General features: G+C 58.7%; 1 protein-coding gene across 2 annotated transcripts in view; it reads left to right on the top strand.

Moving 5' to 3' along the window:
- Positions 1-23,333, top strand: part of NDOR1 (NADPH dependent diflavin oxidoreductase 1) — a 32,401-nt gene extending 9,068 nt beyond the window's left edge. The window contains exons 8-14 of one of the 2 annotated variants that reach the window (XM_044992766.1): positions 3,809-4,029; positions 5,655-5,762; positions 6,809-6,923; positions 7,827-7,973; positions 8,842-8,960; positions 14,898-14,992; positions 20,810-23,331. In XM_044992766.1, the coding sequence (XP_044848701.1) occupies positions 3,809-4,029; positions 5,655-5,762; positions 6,809-6,923; positions 7,827-7,973; positions 8,842-8,960; positions 14,898-14,992; positions 20,810-20,954 (950 nt within the window). In that variant the 3' untranslated portion in view covers positions 20,955-23,331. Of the gene's footprint in view, positions 1-3,808; positions 4,030-5,654; positions 5,763-6,808; positions 6,924-7,826; positions 7,974-8,841; positions 8,961-14,897; positions 14,993-20,809 lie in introns of both variants that reach the window. The other variant, XM_044992767.1, reaches the window with a different exon arrangement.
- Positions 23,334-23,556: the final 223 nt, after the last annotated feature.

The raw sequence follows: 23,556 nt of genomic DNA, 5'->3' as shown, positions 1-23,556 counted from the left end.
CTGAGGGCATGACGGGCAGAGCGGGCCCCTCAGTTCCCCCTAGAGCCGGGGCCGTGAGACAGAGCTCAGTGGGCTCCACCTGCGGCATCCCAGCACCCTAACCATCGGAGGAGTGACCTTCTGGAACAGCCTGCCAAGGGGAGCAGTGGGGGCAAAAGACAGATCTGGCTTCAGGACTAAGCTTGATAAGTTTATGGAGGGGATGGTATGATGGGACAGCCTAATTTTGGCAATTAATTGATCTTTGACTATTAGCGGTAAATATGCCCCAGTGGTCTGTGATGGGATGTTAGATGGGGTGGGATCTGAGTTACCACAGAGAATTCTTTCCTGGGTATCTGGCTGGTGAGTCTTGCCCACATGCTCAGGGTTTAACTGATCGCCATATTTGGGGTCGGGAAGGAATTTTCACCTTCCTCTGCAGCATGGGGCACGGGTCACTTGCTGGAGGATTCTCTGCACCTTGAAGTCTTTAAACCACAAGCTGAGGACTTGAGTAGCTCAGACATAGGTCAGGGGGTTGTTACAGGAGTGGGTGGGTGAGATTCTGTGGCCTGCGTTGTGCCGGAGGTCAGACTAGAAGTTCTTAATGGTCCCTTCTGACCTTAAAGTCTATGAGCCTCTCTTCAGAGCTGACCTGTCGGGAGGCTCCTGCCCTCCGGCGGCCCCTCTCTTTACTGCCTGTGTCAGCTCCAGGGGTTCAGTGTGGGGGCCACAGGAACACCCAGACACATTCCTCCCAAGGGCCCAGGACTGCCCCAGCGGGCGTCACTTGGGGACCAGCCCAGACTGCCCCTCTGGTCTATCACTTCGGCCCCAGGAGGCACCATTGGCTCCTCCAGTGAGACCCCAGGAGCTCGTCTTCCTCCTTTGTCTTTCATAAGCGCCCCAAAAATCAGTACTGGGCCAGCCCCGCTCCTCCCAGAGACCCGCCCTGGGCAGCCCGGCCCATCGCCACCTGCTCCGAGATCCACCCCGGGCAGCCTGGCCCATCGCCACCCCCTCAGAGACCCAGCCCGGCCCATTGCCACCCGGCCCATCGCCACCCCCTCAGAGATCCACCCCGGGCAGCCTGGCCCATCGCCACCCGCTCCGAGATCCACCCCGGGCAGCCTGGCCCATCGCCACCCCCTCAGAGACCCAGCCCGGCCCATCGCCACCCGGCCCATTGCCACCCCCTCAGAGACCCAGCCCAGCCCATTGCCACCCGCTCCAAGACCCGCCCCGGGCAGCCTGCCCCATCGCCACCCCCTCAGAGACTCAGCCCGGCCCATCACCACCTGCTCCGAGATCCACCCCGGGCAGCCTGCCCCATCGCCACCCCCTCAGAGACCCAGCCCGGCCCATCACCACCCGCCCTGGGCAGCCCGGCTCATCGCCACCCCCTCAGAGACTCAGCCCGCCCCATCGCCGCCCGCCCTGAGACCTGCCCCGGGCAGCCCACCCCATCGCCACCCACCCTGAGACCTGCCCCGGCCCATCGCCACCCGCCCCGGCCAGCCCGGCCCATCACCACCTCCTCTGAGTCCCGCCCCGGGCAGCCTGGCCCATCGCCACCGCCGCAGAGACCTGCCCCAGCCAGTCCGGCCCATCGCCACCTGCCCCGGCCAATCGCCGCCCACTCCAAGACCCACCCTAGGCAGCCCAGCCCATCGCCATGTGTTTAGTGCAACTTTTGCCCAGTGGTCGGGAGTCGGCCCGCGCAGCTGGAGCCCAGCCCGTTCTTCAGCTTGCCTCAGGAGCGCTCCTGTGCTGGGAGCGTGCAGAGCAGCTACAGAGCGTGTAAGGGCAGCAGGGGTCTCCAGCTCGTCTGCTCTGATCCCCCAGCACCGCAATGAGACGAAAGCGTCACAGCCACAGGCAGAGAACTGGAGGGGCCAGGTGCACCAATGTCAAGGAAATAGATGAGATTCACCTAGATAATCCTGGGAGTGACCTGCACTCGGGCACCCCTGGATCACTGCCAGTCTGAGCTGGGGGGAGATTCCTTCCTGAGCCCACGCAGGGCAGTCAGCTAGGCCCTGGGCAGGTGAGCAGGATCCAGCCAGCCAGGCACTTGAGAGAGAACATGCTCAGAGCCCTGGCCCTCCCCGCCCAGTGTTGCATCTCCAGCCAGGGCCGGCCCTCGGGCTTCAGAGGAAAGAAACCAAACCCCAGAGTACAGGGTGGGGAGGGGAGCGTCCCCCAGCTGAGGACCTGATGGGTGAGTTTTAGGTACATAAGACAGCAGCCAGGTCCCTTCTGGTTTGAGCCCTGCCCCTGCCATCACAAGCAGCCCCATCATACAATCCACTCAGACACCTGTCCACCTTTCGCTTAAAGCGAATTCATTCTTTGCCCCCCACCAGCCCTGTTGGGAGGCTGGTCCAGAGGGCTAGACCCTAGCCAGAACCCAGCGCAGACTGTGACAATACAGCCAGGCTCAGGAGAGCCGTTCCGCGGGCCGTGCTCCCGCCTGTTGGTTGGGTAGGTGGGGACCCGCCCAGACAGAAACCTGGAGACAGATCTTCCAGTAGCTGTGCTGCTCTGAGGTGGTTTGGCCGTGTGGCCCCCCAGCCTGCCCTCCGGCCCTGCTCCTTTCATCGTCCATCTCTGCTGGGGTTCTGAACTGGCCAGGGGACTGAGAGACAGGCTGGGCTACTCTGCCCCACAAGCCCCCAGGCGGGCGGGGCACAAGGATTGCAGGTCACAGGCCAACCTGACCAATCTCTGCTGGTCAGAGATTCGCCTCTCACATCCCGGAGGTGCCCGCGCATCTGGAGTGAGATCCACAGACACAAGACAGCAGAGAAAATCACCGTTACTGTGCGTCAGCACCCACTCTTCTCTGCAGCGCGCCCAGCCTCCCCCGTCTCAGGCTATGGGCCGCAAGGGGGAGGGGCTGGGGACCGGTGGCCGCACAGGGTGGCTGGGGAGGGCTGGCCGGGGATGGGTTGTGGAGGGGAGGGGTGGCCATGCAGGGGGGGTGGGGGGGAGCGGAGTGGTGGCTGCGCGGGGTGGCCGTGGCCAGGGAGTGGTGGCCACGCGGGGTGGCCGGGGGCAGGGAGCAGGGAGGGGAGGAGTGAGGGGGAGGGGAGCAGTGAGGGCTCCGCCGGCTGGCAGGGACAATGCTGTGGCCGGTTCCTCAAGCGGTTGCAGATGTGCCTTGCACTCAGGCGTGTCTGCACCTAGGGCCTGGAGAGCTGGAGATGGTTTTCCTGCAGCAGTTGCTCTCTGAGCTGTGGATGCAGACGTGGGTTCCACGACCCACCCTCCAGCCCTCGTCACTGGCGTCCTAGTCTGCCTCTCTCGAGGGAAAGAACTGAGGGGGGTTGGGTTGGTGCCGCCTGGGGCGGAGTCACAAGGAGACCTGCTGCCCTAACGGATTCTGCTGTAGGAAAAACGTCTTTGACTCTTCATACGCAACGTGCAGACGCACCTGAGTGCAACACCCGTCTGCACCCGCAGCTTGAAGCACCAGTTACAGCTCAGGTAAGTCACCTGTCCTGGGGAGCTTCCACTGGGTTCGACTGGGCTCCCCCGGGTGCTGGCAAATCCATTCGCCGGGGTGACTCGGTTACTTTTGCTTTGGGCTCCCCTAGGAACCACTGGACCCACTTCAGCAGGCTGCAGCATCACTCGCACGCTGCACCGTACGTGTCTCCTGCTGTTGCAGAGCCTCTCCGGCTCCAGCCGGGCTCCGCGCTGAGGCAGCCCTAGGCGGGGTGGGAGGGAGCTCCTTGGGCAGCTGTGCAGCCCGGCTTCTTGCCCCAAACTTGGGTCAGCGGCAGTCTCAAGAGCTGTCTTGGCCTCATGCCGTCCCTTGCAGGAACCCCCCTTCCTGCCCACTTGCCGCAGCCGTGCACCATCCAGCACCTGGTCGCCTGCTACCTGGACATTTCCTGTGTCCCCCGTCGCTCTTTCTTCGAGCTCTTGTCCTGGTTCTCGCCAAACGAACTGGAGCGGGAGAAGCTGCAGGAATTCAGCTCTGCGCAGGGCCAGGAGGAGCTCTACAGCTACTGCAACCGGCCCCGCAGGACCACCTTGGAGGTAGGGCAGCTGGGGGCACCTGCCGGGGGAGAGTGGGCGCTTTCTGTAGGGAGCTGCATTGAGTTCTTGGCTCTGCTTGGCCTTGCCCCGCTCCCTGAAACTGGACGACTGGAGACGAAGTAGGCACAGATGTTTTACAGCGAGGGTCGGTAAGGACCGTGTGCCTGCTCCACCCTTCCCCTGGCTGGGCAGCAGGTCGGCCCTCGCGGAGAAGGGTTCCCCAGCGCAGTCCCTGTACCAGCCAAGAGCAGAGCCCCAGGCAGCCCTTGGAGGCCAAGGAGGGTTGCGGGGGGGGGGGTGTTAGGGTGAGTTGGGCTCTTCCTGGGGGTGAGGGGGAGTTGAGGAAACACAAGAGACAGTGGGGGTCGTCCTAGTGTCTTGGATTAGGCTGTGCCCCCCTTACATGTGATTACCCCCCCACCCCCCGCTCCTCTCCTCCCTGGCACAGCCCCCAGCCCACTTCCCTACCCTGCTGGAGGGCTACGGGCTCTCTCACGATGAGTCCCATCTCCTTCACCTCCCGCTGTCCTAGCTGGGCACGGAACGAGGATGCACGTGGTCCTGGGCTGAAAGACCCGGGGTGTGATGCACACGTACCAGGGCACCGGGACCTGGACATTCCCTGACTTGGACTTAATTTGCAACTTTGCTGTTCCCTTCACACACATTTTTTCCCTATGGAATTTCCCAGGTTTTTTAATGCGGGGGAGGAAGGGCAAGAAAAGAACCTTCTTTATTGGCTTAGACAGTTTGGCCAGGAAGCCCTAGACACCTGCAGCAAGGTTGGGCTTGCGGGCCCCAGTGCTGAAACGATGTCCTGGACATGCCGCTCTCCACAGCACCTCGGGGCGGAGCACTCTGTGAAGGAGGCAAGGGCCGGGAGCCTATGGAGGGCTCTGGTGTGGGGGTGGGCAGAGCACAAGCACATCTGGAGGGCCTACCAGTGCCATGGATGTGGCCGCAGACTGCCCCGCTCACAGGTTGCCTTCCAGGAGAACAGAGTGGTAGCCGTGTGTGTCTAGTCAGAGACTCCCAGGCCAAAAAGGACCATTGTGATCATCTCCTCTGACCCCCTGTATTGCACAGGCCAGAGACCTGCCCCACAATCATCCCTAGAGCAGATCTGTTAGACAAACATCCAACCTTGATATAAAAATAGCCATTGATGGGGACTCCACCGTGACCATTGGTGTGTTGTTCCAAAGGTTAATTACTCTCACTGTTAAAAATGTCTGCCTTAGTTCCAGTCCAAATGTGTCTAGCTTCAACTTCCAGCCACTGGGCCATGTTACACCTTTCTCTGCTAGATCGAAGAGCCCATTATTGCATATTTGTTCCCCAGTTAGGTTCTTATTGACTGGTTAAGCTAACTGGATTGAGGTCCTTGAATGTCACTCTAAGGCAGGTTTTCTAATCCTCATATCAATCTCATGGCTCTTCTCTGAACCCTCTCCAGTTTATCAACATCCTTCCTGAAAGGCTGTGTCATTACCAGCATTGGACAGCTGAGTAAAGGGCTGCTTCTGCCAGGCTCAGGGGTTTCTCTCCATGGGCCCATCCCGAAGGAAGGGCAGACCATCTCCCTGGTCCTGTCCTCCTTTCTCACATCTCTTTGGTGTTTCCAGGTCCTCTGCGATTTCCCTCAGACCACTTGTGCTGTTCCTCTTGACTACCTGCTGGACCTCATCCCCCGTATCCAGCCCCGGGCCTTTTCCATCGCCTCCTCCATGCTGGTAAGGAGCTCCAGCATTCCTGTTCTCCCACGTAGTCGCTGGGCTAGGGCTAACAACTCACTGCCCCAAGAAGGCTCTTCGCTCGCGACCCCAACAGTGCCCAAAGAGGAAGGAGCTGTCTGCAGCTCCTGTATCCTGCAGACTCCACAACGCTCACAGGCTCCACCCCTTGCTGTGGAGACTGTTGAATGGCCCGTTCCATATAGGCACCAACCTCCAGCTCTGGCCATTCACGTTTCCTCACTCCTGAGCCCCTTGGAGTCACGGCAGCTTTGGCGTTGGATGTAGCCAAAGGGATGGGCCCTGCTACTTCCCCTGCCCTGTGGACCGAGGGCTGCGCTGAGGTGAGGGGTGGCTGGCCTGGGCGTGCCGCAGGTGGGGACTGTTGGGCTCCCCTGCACTCGGGTGTGACAGTGGTGGTGTAGTGCCAGCATGGTTCATGTACGGCAGCTGGTGTAGTCGCTTGCTGCCTGTTGCCACCAGTAGATGGCACTCAGGCGCCTGTCCCGCGGGGGACCGTGAGCTGAAGAGTTGCCCAGTAGCTAGTAGGATTTTCCCTTCCCTCCTGGGGTTCTTAAGCCTTTGGGGCTGGCATGTCTCCTCAGTCTTGCTGTGTCGAGAAGGCTTCTGCCAGGACCCTCTCCTGCCTCCGGGGCGCTCCGTGCGTGCAGGGAGCTGGCAGGTCAGGGGTGAGCTTTGAAAAGAGGGATTCCCTGTTCTGCTGCCAAAATGGCAACCTCAGGCTAGGAAGTACCTCCCGGGTGGGGCGAGCGCCGGGCCCAGGAACTGCCTCCCCAGTCAGACCACTGGCCCCCTCCTGCAAACCAGTGCTCCAGCCACTCCCGTGTCCCATCTCCTGCCGCATCAGCTGAGCCCGTCGGTCCCTCTGGTTCTGCACCACCCCCACTGCGCTCATCTCTGGCTAGGCCAGGCGCCCCTTGCGGGGCTGCACAGGGCTTTGCCCTGCTCTTCCGTGGTGTTAGTTGGGAGGGCCTGGCTGGCTCGGTGGGTCCAGGCTGTTTGACATTGCACCTTTCTGCACCCAGGCTCTCCCCAACAGACTCCAGATCCTTCTGGCTGTGGTGCAGTACAAGACACGCCTCAGCAAACCCCGCCGTGGCCTCTGCTCTACCTGGCTGGCATCCCTCCGCCCTCAGCAAGGTAACTGGTCACTCGGTATCCCAGGCAGAGCTCTGGGTGCTCCAGTGCCCCTAGGCCAGGGGCATGGCCCCTCTGTGCAGAGAGCCTGCATGGAGTTGGGCACAGGCTAGCTTGGCGAGAGCCCGAATGCCCTGCCTCCCTCCTCTTCGTGGTACTCTGTGAACAGTGACCCAGCGCTGACTGCCCAGCTTTCCCCTCTCTGCCTGCCTGATCCATCCTGCCCCCTCTTCCGAACCCTGCTGCAGAACAAGTGCTGAGTCCAGCCTCCAGGGTCCTGCACTGACACTGGGCAGGCGAGTGTTTCCGTTAAATGCATCATCCTTGTCCATCTCAAGGGAGCCCTGTCCCTCCCTCTGCTCCGTCACAGGGATCCCCGGGGAGGAGATGGGGGGCAGGAAGCCATCCCTTTGTCAGGGTAGCTGGACCTTCCCCCACTGCTCTCACGGTGGTCAGTCCTGCCGCCCCGAACGCCATCGTCAGGGTGACCGATTCTCCTCCCGCCCACCGGGGCCGGTCTATGCGAGGAGCTGGCCCTGCGGCTGCTCCCTGCTGTGCCGCTGCCATGGTCTCGGGGGTTCACGCCAGCGCCTGGCAGAACAGTGAGATTTGGCTCCATGGATGGAAGACCGATGGGGTCGTATTTAGTCCATTTCCCCAGACGCCCTGAGCGTGCCCACAGGGCTGCAGCACTTAGCGGCTGCCTCAGGCCCATGACATGCCGCTTCCTTCTCTGCTCCATCTGTATTTCTCCCAGTAGCACAGGATAATGGTTGGCTGGCACAAGGCCGAGCTGCCCCCAGGGCAGTGCTCTGCCAGGCGGACGCCTGCCGCTTACATTGCAGTTGCAGTTCTAGGGCCTGCCGTGGTTGAGGCATGACTGTACCTGGCCTGGTCCTTTTGCAGGGGATGTTCGGGTGCCTCTGTGGGTGAAGAGGGGAGGGATGAAGTTCCCTGCGGAGCCAGACACCCCTATCATCATGATTGGCCCTGGCACGGGAGTGGCACCCTTCAGAGCAGCCATACAAGAGCGTGTTGCACACGGCAGGAAAGGTGAGGAGCTCACCTGGGAATGATTCCTGCAGGCCCCTCCTTGCTGCCAAAGGGTGCGCCCCAGGGCAGGGGGCGGGGTGCGCCCCAGGGCAGGGGGCGGGGTGCGCCCCAGGGCAGGAGGCGGGGTGCGCCCCAGGCAGGGGGAGGGGTGCGCCCCAGGGCAGGGGGCAGGATGCCCCCAGGGCAGGGGGCGGGGTGCGTCCCAGGACAGGGGGTGGGGTGCCCCCAGGACAGTGGGCAGGGTGCGCCCAGGGCAGGGGGAGGGGTGCGCCCCAGGACAGTGGGCAGGGTGCGCCCAGGGCAGGGGGAGGGGTGCCCCCAGGACGGTGGGCAGGATGCGCCCCGGGCAGGGGGAGGGGTGCGCCCCAGGACAGGGAGAGGTTCAGGAGACCGGGTACAAGCCGTGGACCAGAATAAATTGCCCTAGGGTGTGGGGATGTAGCGACTGCACAAGGCCTCTGGAGCAGGGGTGGGACAGGTGGGGTCTCTGGAGCTCAGGCCCTGTGAGGCAGATCTCTGGTACATGGGCCCCATGGGAGAGAGGGGCCCCCTCAGATTGGAGGGTGGATGTTCTGCCCATGGAGGGGAAGTTCTGATGTCCCTTCAGGCTGTGGGTGGGGGGAATCCCTGGTGGGGGCCCCCGGGCTGGGGGCAGGGCGGGGGGCTCCTGGCATTGGGCCGTTTGGAGAAGGGGGCTGGTCAGTTATCCTATGTCCCGTGGCAAAGAGCAGGGCAGGGCAGGCCAGAGCGAGGGCCAATGTCGGACGCAGGGCTGCTGTACGTGCTCAGAGCGGCCTTGTCCGAACGGCAATCCGTGGAGTCCCACCGACTGCCCTGCCTCCAACCTGCCCCTTCGGTTTCTCTGCAGGGAACTATTTATTTTTCGGCTGCCGCCAGAAATCCAAGGACTTTTACTGCGGGGCTGAGTGGCAGGAGCTGGTGCAGAGCGGGCACCTGACTCTCTTCACAGCCTTCTCCAGGGACCAGGTCAGTAACTGTGCAAGGAGCGGCCGCCGACGGGTGCACAAGGGCCAGGGGCCGGTGCCCTGTGACAGGCTCTCAGTGTGGGACGGCTTTGCTAAGTCCCGTTGCTGGGTGACAGGCAGAGCACACACACACACCCCGCCCCAGCCTGCTGCAGACTGGCAGGGGCTCTTTGCTAAATGGCAGACACCTTGGAGCAGGACACAGGTCAGGGCCCGGGGGGCCTTGCATCCAAACTAGAACTGCAGCCTGATGTGTCCCGGACCTCGACCAGCACCGTGCCCCCCCTCCCTGTGCCCTTCGCTTTTCTTTACAAAGGGAGCCCCTTGCATCGGGTCACGTCGCCTCCCCCATACCGAAGCAAGCTCTCTGTGCTGCAGGCTGGGACGGCAGACAGCCGGGGGAGGGGGAGGGGGGAGTGTCGTGTTATTTCTGTTAAACCCGCGGTGTGGGAAGGGGAGGAGGTGAGTCCTAAGAGAGACGAAGTTGGGGATCAGCCTGGACGCTCAGTGGAAATGCATCCAGTGCACAACCTCCATTTCCAAAGCCCCCCTCCAGGGCCAAGGCAGAAGGGAGCGTGGTGACGCATTACCAGCCAGTGCATGTCCTTGCGGGGAGCTGTGCCCCGGACGGGTAGAGTGTTAGGTGCAGCAAGAGGATGGCACGGGGGGAGGGACGTGCAGCCTCAGAGGAGCCCTCCCTGGGCAGGAGAAGGCTGGGGGGGGCCAGCCTGGGGCACTGGGGACCCCTTCTAGCCAGAGGCTGTTTGAAAGGGGGGCACTGGGGCTGTCCTGGGAGAGACCCCTGGGCAGGATTCCTGCAGCTAGGTGATGGCACTGAGCTTCTCCTGCCCCTGCACTTTGCTGCTGCCTGCTCACCTGTGGCATCTGCCCCTGGCTAGCAGGTGACTGAGACCCTGCCGGACCTTTTCTTTCTCTGTCGGGCCATCTGAGAGACGGGCCTAGCACTCAGGGAGGGCGTTCCCGCTGCTTGTGAGGGGCTGGTGCTGTCAGCTGCAGGTCCCCGCCGTCCTGCTGCCCCTAGCACAGGCTACACCCCCCTCGGGCCGTGCGACAGCCTTTGCAGGGTTCACGTGGCCTGCAGGGGCCTCTGCTTCCCGCGCACCCTGGACACCTCCCTTTCCCAGTCATTCGAGGCCAGGTCTACACTACGGGCTGAGAGCGGCATGATTGTGTCACTCAGAGCTGTGAAAAATCCCCCCCCGAGTGACGTGGTTACACCGAGGTGTCCCCCGGTGCACACAGCGCTGTGTCGGCTTCTCCCCGCGGCCTAGCTCCCGCCTCTGGGAGGCGAGTCCTGAACCTACGACGGGAGACGCTCTCCTGTCGGCCAGGAGCGTCCCCACTGAAGCGCTACAGTGGTGCAGCCGCATCAGGGCAGCGTTTTAAGTGGGACCTGCCCCCGGGCTGACGTGGGGGCAGGATTCCAGAGACACGCGTTGCTAGTGACGCACTTCAGCCCTGAGAGGTGCTGGAAGTGAGCGGGGGCATGCTGAGCAAGAGCCCAAAGACTGTGCCGGTGTCACCAGGCCGGGGGAGGGGAGTGATGGGGCTGGGCTGATGCCGGTGTCACCAGGCCGGGGGAGGGGAGTGAGGGGGCTGGGCTGATACCGGTGTCACCAGGCCGGGGGAGGGGAGTGATGGGGCTGGGCTGATGCCGGTGTCACCAGGCCGGGGGAGGGGAGTGAGGGGGCTGGGCTGTTTCCGGTGTCACCAGGCCGGGGGAGGGGAGTGATGGGGCTGGGCTGATGCAGGTGTCACCAGGCCGGGGGGGGGGAGTGAGGGGGCTGGGCTGATGCCGGTGTCACCAGGCCGGGGGAGGGGAGTGAGGGGGCTGGGCTGATGCCGGTGTCACCAGGCCGGGGGAGGGGAGTGAGGGGGCTGGGCTGATGCCGGTGTCACCAGGCCGGGGGAGGGGAGTGAGGGGGCTGGGCTGATGCCGGTGTCACCAGGCCGGGGGAGGGGAGTGAGGGGGCTGGGCTGATGCTGGTGTCCCATGAACACATTACGGTTGGGAGTGGGACCCCCCCCATATGGTCTGATCCCATCAAACATGGTTGGGCTGTTTGCAGGTGCTGGGTACGAAGTCAGTTAAAGCTGCAGAGACGCCCCCAGTTGGCAGAGCCAGCCCCGCGACAGGCAGCCCCGCCCCGCAGCGCTCTGCCCGTCCACCTGCCCCAGGCTTCTTTTCCATCTCTTTCTGGCCACCTGCAACAGTTCCCATGGGGCTGGAGGGCCGCCCAGAGGCAGGTCGGGTAATGGCACCATGTAGTCGGCTTGGTCCAGCTATGCTCAATAGTGGCCGTTTTCACTGTCTCCCTTTGGGAACAAATGTAGCGGAGTGGAGTCCTCCTGGCAGCTGGTGGTTAAAGTCTCTGCTCTGCGGGGGTCTCCGGCTGCTCTCAGTGCCAGTGCCGCATGCGGGAGGTCACCAGCGGGAGTGTCGTGTAACCATCCCGTCGGAACGGGGCTGGTGGAAGCAGGAGGGTCTCTGAGCATAGTGCTCACACGAGTAAGAACCCAGCCCAGGTATGGTGTTAATCAGCTTTGGTGGAGCAAAATGTGGTAGCTAAAAGGCCTCAAAGGGTTGGAGGTTGCCATGGTAATAAACGAGCAAACAGGAAAAGGTGACCCTCTCTGCTCCCATGCCCAGCTCAGTCGGTCAGTTGCTTAAAACCAGCCATCTCCAAGCTGCCCTTTGACCTTGGCAGGGGAGGGCTCTGGGGAAGACTGAAGCAGAGCAAACAGCACGGCAGCTCCTCAATGAGCCCAGGCTGACAGCTGCAATTCCTGCCACCTCTTGCCCAGAGCACTGGGCCACCTTGTTCTGGTTTCTCCATTCTTTCCTGGGCTGCGTTTTCTCGCCAGTCGGGTTTCTCGTCCCAGTCATCTGTAAGCAGCACAGCTGTGGTGTCCGGATGTAAAACCACCTTGAAAATCCCAAAGCAAACCAGCCAGGCAAAAAGTCCCATGCTAACTCTGCTGAATAAGGTGTGAATGGTTAATTGCTCATTTCCAGCTCTCTTAACTGGCCCAGTTTTTCCTTTCTTTATGTGTCACTGATTTTATGAAGGTATCTTAAACCCCTCCAGCCCTCGGATTAAAAGTAGAGCAAATATCCAACTGGACTCTTACATTCCTCTGATTAATTGCCTGCAAGAGGAATAGCTGGACCCCACTGCTCCAGAGGTGTGGAAAGCAGAGACTGAGACTTCTCCCATGAACTCACAGGAGAGAAGGCCAAAGCAACCCGGTGTCGTCAGTGCGTGTCACCCACTTCCTGTCTGCTTCCTTCTCCCCATCTTGCATTAATCCAGGAGAGCAGCATTCCCAACACTAGCCCTGGGGCATCCTCTCTTCAGGCTTTTCTCTACAGATCTTTGTTTTCCTATCATGCAGCCGGCTTTTAGGCCACAGCAAGACTTTGCCTTTTACCTCTTGATCATTTTCCTTAACAGTCTCTTGTGAGGGGCCAGCTCAGAACATTTCTGAAAATCCAGGTGAATTATAACAGTCGGGTCACTTTGATGTATATTTTTAAACCCCTCTGCCCAACCTTGGCAGGCCTTGATGTTCCTCTGTGGTCAGATATTTTATAGCTCCTTGGGGAGGGGACAAGGGGTGGATTTGTATCTGTGTGTAGAATCATAGAAGATTCGGGTTGGAAGAGACTTCAGGAGGTATCTAGTCCAGTCCCCTGCTTGAAACTCTCCTGTCTCATGCTGTGAGCAGAGGTAGGTAGGTCTGTCCGTGATGAGGATGAGAAGTCCATGAAAGATGCCCTGGTGGGGCCCGGGGAGGTAGAGCACCCTTAAACTTGATGCGCCGCCAATAGTGGTGATGTCGTTATTTGAGACTGTCGCCAAGGAAATGTGGCCTAAAGGAACAGCTTGTGCCGAATGCTCTGCTGATACCCGGTCCGTGCCCGTCGGGAGCTTGGTAACTCGTCTGAGTGCCCATGCTCAGAGAGCCTGTCCTAAGCTGGGCCTCTCAGGAGCTGATCAGAATCTGCCCCCTGCTCCCAAGGTGGGAAAGTCATTGTGACACTTCTCGGGGCACCAGAGCTGTGAGTCACCTTGGTGCCACCTGCCTCCAGCGTGAGGGAGTCTTACCTGTGCCAGCTGGGTGGCAGCTCCCTGACAAACCAAGCTACTCAAGCGCTCAGCTCTGGGCTTTTCTCTGGTTGTCGGTATTAATTTTATTGAGTATCTAATTATCATTAATCTTTTCAGTGAAGACTGAAGCAAAATAGGCATTAAGTAACTCAGCTTTCTTGATGACATCAGTTATCAGCTCTCCTTGCCCGCTGAGTAGAGGACCTACACTTTCCTGTCTTTCTCTTGCTCCTAATGTATTTAAAGAACTTCTTATTGCCAGGTGTAACTCATTTTGTGCCTTAGCCTTTCTGATGTTGCCCTTACATGCTTGTGCTATTTTCTTTTGTACTCTTCCTTATCCATTTGGCCATGTTTCCACTTACTGTAGGATTCCTTTTTTATTTTCGGGTCATTAAAGAGCTCCTGATGGAGCCATATTGGCCTCTTACTATTTTTCCTTCGCATCTGAATAGTTGTGCCTTCAATATTGTCTCCTTGAGGAACTGCCAGCTCTCCTGAATTCCTTTTTCCCTTCCATTTTCTTCCCATGGGACCTTGCTCCACTTCTCTGAAGTGTGACACTGCAGGGTGCCCTGTAGTGGCTGGGGGAATGTTACTGAAACCACTGAGGGTGTTTGAGCCAGCAACGTCTGGCAGGGGATCTTGCCCACACCAGCCTCCCTGCTGAAAGCAGAAACCATTACAGGGCCAGACTAAAGGGGCAAAAGACAGCAGTCTCCTGGGCGTGCACCCAGCTATGTCTCCAATGCCAGAGACCCTTGGCAGGTTTGAGAGGTGCACCCAGTGTCCACCCAACTCCATTGAGGTCGTTCCAGCCCTCTCCAATGGCAGAGCGGGAACCCTTGGGAGATGCTCTCCCTCACCCAGTGGTCCGCAGGCCCCTGGATGTGTCTCTAGGCTGCATGTAGGCAGGCAGTAGTGGAGCACGAGCAGTTAGATGTCTGATATCCTAGTGCCCTGCTGTACTTGGGGCAATGGCTGCCAGGCTGTCTCCAGTGGGCATAGCTGCCTCAGAGGCCCATGCTCCATAGGAGCTCAGCTGGAGGGAGGCTGCTTAGGAGATGCACTCAATCAGATAATCTCCTAGTCAGCCTGGCCTCCTCTCAGGCCAGCCCTGCCCAATTTCTCCACTGCACCAGCTAGCGCTAGGCCCAAAGGGGAGTGGGGTTTTGAGCAGATTCTGGCAGTGGGGTTCACAACCCGGGTTGGCCATGGAGCAGCTGCCGGCAGGACGGTCTCAAACAGTGGCACTTGGGGTGAGGTGGGGAGCTGCAGCCAGGACAGGTGCAGGACTCTCTGGCTGGATGCCTTGCTGGGCTTGTCTAAAGAAGTGCAGCGCTACCTGCTTATTTCGGCGCCGGCTTGCGGGAGAAGGGGATGCATCTAGGGACCCTGCTCCTTGCAGCTTCTCTGACTTATGGCCTGGCAGCACCGCTTGCCATGCCAACAGCTGCGGGGGAGGAGCAGGGACGGGATCGGTGTCCTGAAAGGAAACCATTTATGATAGCCACTCAGCTCCACGTGTGATCCCTCTGCTGTGCCCGTCTCCCCTCTGGACCTCATCTGTCTGTGAGCTTGAGGATCTCGTAAGGCCTTGTTCTGTAGAGCCTACAAAGTGCCTGGACTGATGCCCTCTGATGCCCAAAGGGGGCATGGTATAAACTGGCCTGTTAAACACTGGAAATAACCGACCGGTGCAATCTGCGCTCACCCCAGGGATGGGCAAGGTGCATTAGTTCTGGTGTCTGTGCCAATAACCAGACATGGCTGCTGGCTAGCGTGGGGTGTGTGTTTCCTTGCAGGAGGAGAAGATTTATGTTCAGCACCGAATTAGAGAGAACCAAGGACTGGTATGGGATCTGCTGAGCCGTGGGAATGCTCACATCTACCTGGCAGGGTGAGTATCTCACTGCACCAGGAGTGCTGCTCTCCTACGGCAGGTCTGGATGCTGGAGCCTGGTTCACATTATAATTGGGCACCATCTTTCCTCCCATTAACAGGCTAGCGGTGCCTCATGTAAGAGCAAGAGAGGGAATCGCTTCCCCAGCCAGCAGGGCAAGACCTTGCGGAGCTCAGAGGCATCAGCACAGGCTGCCAGGCAAGGCCCTAGCAGAGCGAAGTGGGCACAGCCTGCCATTGGCACAGCCTGCTGGTTCAGGAGCTGGCAGGAAGTGGGGTCGGGTACAGCTGTAGGTGGGTTTGGTAGCTGGAAGCAGTCGTTTGGGGTTAGCTGCCCTGCACACCCCTCCCTGTGTGATTTCAGTATTTAATGAACTGAGAACACACGTTTCTGAGGGCCATGCTCATGGTATCTGAGCACCTCGTACAGAGCTCAGAAGTCCAGGGATTTCCCCGAACAGAACCGACGGTGCTGATGGCCAGAGGACTGGGAGCCAGGGATCAATTGCAAACCGGATTCCAGTAGTCACCACAGGGGAGAGAGCCTGGATACGGTTCCCCAGCCGTGTTGACTTGAGGCTCTGTAGTGCAAGTGCGAACCAGCATTATTACTAAGGAGATGACACAAAAATACCCTCCCCCTCTCTATCTCCCTGTGAGTTCCACCCGAGCACCCTGGGCCATGCGACTCTGAGATTACTGGGGCATTGCCCACTTAGGGCCTTATGAACAGCCAGAACCTTGCCAGGCACTCAGCAGTCAATTGTCAACCAATGCAGAGCACACACAATATACCTGTCCGTGTGCCCAGGCACATCCTGCACCAGCGGAGGCTTTCAGCCCCAAACAGAGCTACGTTAATCTGACTGAGGGTGATGAAGACACGAGTGAGCACGGTGTGGCCCACATCCGAGACAAGAGAGGCCATCTGCCGGTGGGGCCACCATTGCTGGGTGGGACTACAGGAGTGGAGACACAGCCAGCGAGACCCTAAGACTTCCAGTCTCCTTGGCAACATGTCGCTGGTGGTCACTGCCAGTCCCTTCAGAGCGGTGTGCTTCTCTTTGCCAGTCAGTATCCCCTCCAGCATACTGCAGCTCACAGTATCTCATCCAAGCCTGCCCACCTGGCCCTCCATACACACAGAGCCCTCTGGGATCCCCAGGGTACAGCCCAGGGAAAGGAAGAGCCCAACATAATCTTCAGGAAAGAACAAAGCTATTAAAGCCCCATCTCATAGGAGAGCCAGTCCAATTCCAAATCACCAGTAACCCATGTCAGGGCGCCATGTCAGACAGACAGAGCCAATCCTCTGTGCTGGGGCTTAGGAATAGGAGCTTTCCTAGCTCCTTAGCGTTTCCTGCCTTGCTCTGTTAGTACCTGGGAGAATGACCTCCTGGAGCAGCCTCTCTCCTCTGGCCAGGCCTCCACGTGCTGCCTGACTCCGTCCCTGCCTTGCATCGTAGCCAGGTTACACTCGTGAGCCTTGTCACTGGCTAAACATTGTGCAGCTGCCTCAAAACAAGCCCCGAGATCTCTGCTCAGAACCTAGTGCGTACGAATTCTGACCTGAGCCCAGTTATATCCCGACAGTTGTTAATCAAAGAGTGGTGTCTAGTGGTTAGAGCAATGCTGGGGAGCCAGGAGACCTGGGCTTATTCCTGGCTCTGCTGCTGACTCACTATGTGGCCTTGGCCAAGTCACGTTACCTGTCCACCTTCATTCCCCCATCTGTTGAATGAGGGTAATACTTGCTGTCTCACACGCAGGGGAGTAACATCTGTGAAGTGCTGTGAGGTCAGCGGGTGAATGGGGCTAGGGAAGGCAGATGTAATGTCTGTCCAGCACCTGGAGCATGTAAAGTGCTACGTTAACACGGAGTATCATTAGTTCTGTCCTCATTAATAGCAATAGCAGGAGGGACCGTTCCTCCTCAGCTTCCTGCCACTCCACAACAAGAACAGGAAGAACCTCTCCGCTGATCCTGGGGTGAGACTGACCTCCTCTGCATTCCTGGAAGTGCGCAGTAGGTCTTCCTTGGCCACCCAGGACATGCCTGGACTAAGCATCCTCCCCGGGGCACCTCTCCCACTGGCTGTCTGGAGGAGCAGTGTCATCTGGCCGAAAACCCTCCAGTTTAAGGTTCAGGGAGCATTTCAAAACTCTGTCATCCCAAAGAACAACCGGCCACCGTTTTCACAGGCAGCTGGCTCCAGTGCTAGGCACCCAAAGGGGAGAGAGACCTGTTTGGGCATGTGCCTTGTGTGGGTGGGCCCAGAGTCTGCAAGTCACCAGCATCTGTCAGGGCAGCGCCAGCCGCTTCCTGCCACCCATGGCTGAGTCTGGGCACTGCAGTGAGCACCCCCAGCGCCGTGTTTTGTCTTTCAGTGGTGGTTGGTGTTGCTAGACAGTCCCTAGGGTAGGTGTCCCAGTGACACACACTCGTCGGTTCCCAGGCCAGCCGGGAACCCTGCTGCGCCGTACCCAGGGCACAGTCCAGACCAGTGAGTAGCTGAGTCACCCCTGCCCTCTAACGTGGGCTGCCCTTCAACTGCTCTGCTGCTGCTGCGGCTCACAAACAGCCTCCAGCAGGTGAGTCACTCCCAGCTTCAGCTGTGCGTACCAGGCACACCCAGGCTCTGCATTATACTGCAGGGACCCCAGCCTGCTCCCGGCCCCAGGCTTTCCCCAGAAATGTGCTGCCGGCCCTCTCCTGGACAAGACACGCTCCTATAACGTCCGTCATTGTCTGAACAGAAATATTGAGATGCCCCAATCTTGTTACCCCCGATGGAGCTTCTGGAACCCACCAGCTTAGCTAAAACAATACAAGAAGTTTATTAACTACAAAGAAATAGATTTTAAGTGAATACAAGTAATGAGGCATAAAAGTCAGAAATGTTACAAGACAAATAATGATAAAACACAACTAATGGCTAACGTAACAAACTGTGAAAGTCAAGGTGACGTTTTTCTCACCATGTGCTCTCAACAATCTTACTGGCCAAATGCCTTAAGCCAGGGCCCCTTCTTCTGTGTAACGGCTGCTTCTGTGGTTCCTTCTGGTGCAGTGAATCGATGCAGAGAAAGAGAGAGAGGAGGAGGGGATCTGTTGGGGTGTCTCCCCTTCCCTTTATCGTCCTGGCCTCCCTTTGAGAAGCATGTGCTGCTGGGCGCTCAGGGGCAGGCAGACTCTGTGGACGGGAACTCCAGGCTGTTTCTTTGCTAAGATGTAGATTTTTCACCCCGGCCTCTGTCCCGCTAAAGATTGGCCACTTAGCAGCTTGACTTAGCCCAGTGACCTTGTTTACACCTGGCTGAGGCGTCAGCTTGGGAACTGGTTTGGCCACTCCCCAGACTTGGAACGCGTGTGAGTAACACCAGGCAGTGGAATCCTCCAACTTCACATACGATGTTGCCACACATATTTTACTAGGACAATAATGAGTTTTCAAATGGTACCTTGCTAGGCCTGCTGTGTACAAAGATTGTTACAGCAGTGGACATGGGTATGTTCCAGGGGTGGCCAACCTGTGACTCGCGAGCTGCATGCGGCTCATTTACAGTTAAAGTGCGGCTCATGGAGCCCCACCCCCACCCATTCTCCACCTACCAGACCTGCGGGGAGCTCGGGACCTCGACCTTGCAGCAGGGTGGTGGGGTAGGGGCTTCTGCCCAGCAAGGAGGGTGGTGGTGGGGCTGCAGCCCCACGGGGCGCACCTGCCAGGCCTTGGTGCTTCAGCTGGAGCAGAGCCGAAGCCCCGAGCCCCGGCTGGTGCCTCCTGCGGGGCAGAAGCCCTGAGCCCCGGCTGGTGAGCCCCAGCTCTTGAACTTGTGACGATTGTGGTATGTGGCTTGGCGGCTCCGTAAGTTTGGGCACCCCGGTATATTCTGTCACACCGTCGTCCTCCATTCTGACCTGTAGAACACAGGCCATAGGACTGCCCTGAATTAATTCCTGTTTGAACTCGCAAAGGTCTTTTAGAAACCCCCCAGCCGGGATTTAAAATTGTGAGGTTCATTGACCAGCTGCTTGGCACAGTTGCGCGGGCCTAGACTCAGAATGGTCTGAGATCTAAGAGAAATCCCACAGTCTCTTTGACATCCTGCAGCCCAAAGAAGGGGATACAGTGGCCGTATCCATAAATGAAGGGCCGTAGAGCCAGCAAAGGACCGTGGCTAACTCCTGCGCAGGGCTGATGGAAGGGATTGCGTCCCGCAGAAAGGACTGCCCCCCATCCTGGGATACAGACATCGGGGCAAGTCCAGGAAACGTCTGACGTTCCAGACAGTGACATGAACCTCCCTCATGCCCTCCTGAGATCCTCCTCTGGAGCTCGTCACTCCGGCCTTGCAGGACATCACGGTTCACCCAGCTCGTAGGGGGACCTTTGTTTCATAGTAAGGGGCAGACAGTGTCGTCACCCAGTGCTACCATACAGCCTGTCCATGGTCCCAGGGGTCTTCACCGAATGCCTGCCTGTATGGGCATTCTGCTCCGGACCCCGGGAGTCTGCGTATGCACCTGGATGACTGACGGATTCAATGTAGATTGTCTCAGGAGGCCTTTCAGCTCTAACTGTGGTCAGCAAATTGATCCAAGCCATAGGGCTGGTAGGCAGCCTGCCAAAATCCACGCTGGTGCCTAACCAAAGCCACGTGAGTTATAAGGACAGCCCTGGACTCCAAACAAGCCAACACTCTCCTGTTATCCTGACCCTCTTCCGCACACCACAGAAGATCCGTGGCAGCCCTAGATGCGCCGGTATCATATTCCACCGCCAGTTACTAAGTAGTGAGGGATATTTCCCACCTAACAAACCCCTTCAGAGAAGATCCTTGGTGATCAAAATCACTGTAAAGACAATAGATGTATGTATACATACAGACAAACATGAAATAATACTCGGAAAACCCCAACAATCTACAGGGCCGCCGTAAGGCTGCTGCGCTGTGACGAAGCGGCACGGCTTTACGCTGTGGTTTGTGATGGGGGCGGGGGGGGGGGTGAGCGTCATGACTCCATAGCTGGCCGTGCCCTTGGTTTTCAGGGCTTGAGCTTGGAGCTGTACCGAGATAGTGGCCCCGTGCGCCAGGGAATGGACACAACGGCTTTTGGAACCCAAGGTTTTGTTTGGGTCTGTGTATCCGGGGAGCCCCCCAGGCCTCCCTCAGTGCAAAGCCGGACAGGCTGCCCCGTAATGCCCGGGAACCCCGGCTCGCAGCCATGTGCCTCAGCTGAGTACCCTGGGCGTATACTCCCTGCTGGGGGCTGGACCCTCCCTTGTCTGGCGAGCGCACTGGGTCAAGTGCAAGCTGCTCTGCAGGGGGCTTGTGTCCAGCGACGTGTCCAGGGGCGCTATGACGCCGTGCGTGGTTATAAAGCCGCCGCACAGGAACTGGCCCATAAGGCAGCCAATGGGTGAGCCTGGTTAGCCCTGCTGGGAATAGCTGTGTGCTCACGGCAGGGCTGGAGAAAGGGCTCGAGTGTTGCTATGATGGAGCTCGCCCTCGTACTGGTCAGGACAGCACAGCTGGGTTTGGTCCCACGACCGGGCCAACAAAGCTGAAACCAACCCTTACTGCGCAGCTGTGCCGCAGGAGAGGTAGCTAGTGAGAGAGAGCTGTGTCCAGCCCAGCCTGGGGCCTTGGAGAAGCAACAGAGGGGACTGCAGAGAAAGCCCCGCCCCGGCCCCGGCCCCAGCAGTGATAGGAATGAACAGAACTGGCCTTACGGGGAGCTGGAGGGGCTGATGTGTTGAGACTCTCCTGTGTTCTGCTTTGTGGTTACAATAGAGACTTTCTCCCTTCCAGAAATGCCAAGGAAATGCCGGCAGCAGTAGCAGAAGCCCTAAAATCCGTGTTCCAGCTGGAAGGGGACCTGTCCCCCTCAGAAGCTGAGGAATATCTAACAGCCTTGGAAAGATCCCGTCGCTTCCAGATGGAAACCTGGTCGTGAGCCTGGAGCCGAGCCTGGGACAGCCTGCTCCTGGCCGTTCCCCCGGCCTGCCAAATGCTTGACAACACCCAATAAACCCACCAGCACCTTGTGTCAGCCTCACACTTCAGTCCCAGGGCGGCTCAGCCGGCACAGTTGCCCTGCCGGTGACAGAGGGGAAACTGAGGCACAAAGGGGGGAAATGGCTTGCCCAAGGCTGTGAGTCCGTGGCAGAATCACGAGTATATCCAGTCATCCGCCCATGTAAACAAGGCCATGGTGTCCTGTAGTTCCTCTCCGAGAATCTGCCTCCTGCTGCAGAGTGGTGGTGTCATGTAGGGAAGATAGTGAGTCCTTGAATACTTGAACCAGGTGTCACTGATGCCAGTTCACCTTCTGGAGTCTGCCAGTAGCCTGAACGCATGACTCAGAGACGGGTGAGCTGCCCCACTCCTCCAGGAGCTGAGCCGACACCTACTAAGGACAGTTTAAATGGGGCATATGTAACTGGTTCCCTGCCCAGGCGCTAATGGCCTCCTGTATCACCTCCGAGCCAGCAGCCAAGCCTCCTCCCACGCAGTTCTGTGCCATGCAGGCAGCTGAAAAGGGGGCGGAGGGAGGGGGCTGCTGTCCAGTGGAGCCACAGACCCAGTGAATGGATGCAGAACCTGCACTTGGAATCGGGAGGGGGTGGGTGGGAGCCTGCGGTTAGTTGGCCAGGGCCCAGCTGCACCTGGGCGGGGAGAACTTCTCCAGGAGCCACATTCACTCTCAGCAACAGCTGTGTGCAGGGCTCCCGGTGACGGTAGCCAGTGCTTTCACTGGACGCTCATGCCCAACCCCTTCCTAGGCTCAGGGGTGCTGGCACACGGGTCCCTGCTGGCAGAAATGGGGCTGGAAGCAGCGCCTGTGCCCCACACATCCTTGTGCTGCAGTACAGAGGCCAGAGGCAGGGGTGCACCCACCAACACAAGTCAGTTCCTTCCCAGCTGTCTGCGGCTCGAGGCGGAGCACTACGGCGCTGCTTGTCAGCTGCACAGCTCACTTTTCTTCTTTTGTTTGTTGTTTAGCTTTCTTTGTAATTAGGGCCTGTTTTGACCTCGGCCCTGTGTGCTGGTGGCCTTCCCCAGCTGGGTTAGGCCAAACCCCTGGGTTCAAATCCTGCCAGACCTGTCACAGACCATTCTGGCTGCCTCCGCTACTTCAGAGAGCCCCACGCCCCCCTAAGTATAGGGGCTGCTCCAGCTTCGAGAGCAGATCCAGGGAGCTGAGGGGAGACTTATGGAGCATTCCCTGAGACTTGTGGAGTCCGATTTCCCCCCCCCCCCCCCGCCCCCAGAACCCCGGTGTAGCTGCTCGGGGAGCACTCTGGTGCCTGAAGAGCTCATGGTGCAGCTTAGGATACTTCGAAGCTTCAGCGGAGGGAAAGGCCCCATTCAGCAGAAAGAGAGACTCAAAGGAAGGGGAAAGTCTCCTCTAATGCCAGGGAGCAAGGAGGCCTCACGTCCTGCTGTGGAGAGTGCTGAGGCTTCTCCCTGCCCTAGGACCAACAGGAATCCTCTGGCAAGCAGCCCCAGGATCAGAGCCCTCCAAACAGAGGGGCAGCTTAAAGAAATCCTCTTAGACACATGCTCCGGTATTGTCTTCCCAGGGTCACAGCCACAGAGAGCACACGAACCGTTCATCTGTACCAGCTCCAGCACTGCTCAGTGTGGCCTCACCCCCAGGAACAGGGTCCCAGTTCACCATTACCAACCAGGTTGCTCTCCCGTGAGGATCCCTGAGTCATGGAAGAACCCGAATCCCCTCTGCTGAGGGGTATCGACCAAGATTGCTTGCTGATGTAGTAGGAAGAGGGCCTGAAACAGAAGCCCATGTATCAGAAACCTGGTCTGAGGCCTGGGCTAAAGTAGTCAAAACTTTGCTGATATAAAGCAAAGTTAAGTTGTGAGCAAGAGGCAGGCCCTGCTCACAGAATCTGGCAAGAACTGGGCTAATATTGCAGAAACACATTCCTGAGTGCTGCTAGGCATAAGAATATAAACACGCACATTGCAGGAAGGTGGTACCAGAACACCTCGATGCCAAACACATTCCCCAAAGAGAACAGGAACACACCGACCCATCCTACAGACAAGGTCAGGATAACAGTGTGATGGATAGAGACGTACAAGGTGATGGGAGGTAACTAACTACATCAGAGGGACAGTGTGTAACATGTTTGTACTGATGTATTAAAAGGTATCTCAGAGGGAGCGTCTTTGGCTGGCCTGGGGTTAATGGACTGAGCTAGTCCATTGCAACGGGCATGCGTGTGTTTGTGTACCTGTAACCACTGAGCCAGGGCACTGGGACTGTGCTTCGTTGGCAATAAACCTGACCATGTGCCTTCGCTACGAACCGAGTCTGTGGATTTCTTGGGCCGTTCGATCAGAGCCTGCTGTACGGGTTTTCTGGCTAGAGTCAGGACAGCGCGCAGAGAGAACACACGCAGCCAAACATCTGATGACAGCTGGTGCCAACACCCCCCCTCAAACCAGAGTCCCTGGTGATGCTGCAAAGCCTCAACCACCGATACCAACACGGCCCCCAGTACCAACACCAGTAGCTGCCCTCTGGATAT

This window comes from Mauremys mutica, chromosome 18 (assembly GCF_020497125.1).
Source record: "Mauremys mutica isolate MM-2020 ecotype Southern chromosome 18, ASM2049712v1, whole genome shotgun sequence".
Taxonomy (NCBI): domain Eukaryota; kingdom Metazoa; phylum Chordata; order Testudines; family Geoemydidae; genus Mauremys; species Mauremys mutica.
This window is presented reverse-complemented; position numbering and strand designations above follow the sequence as displayed.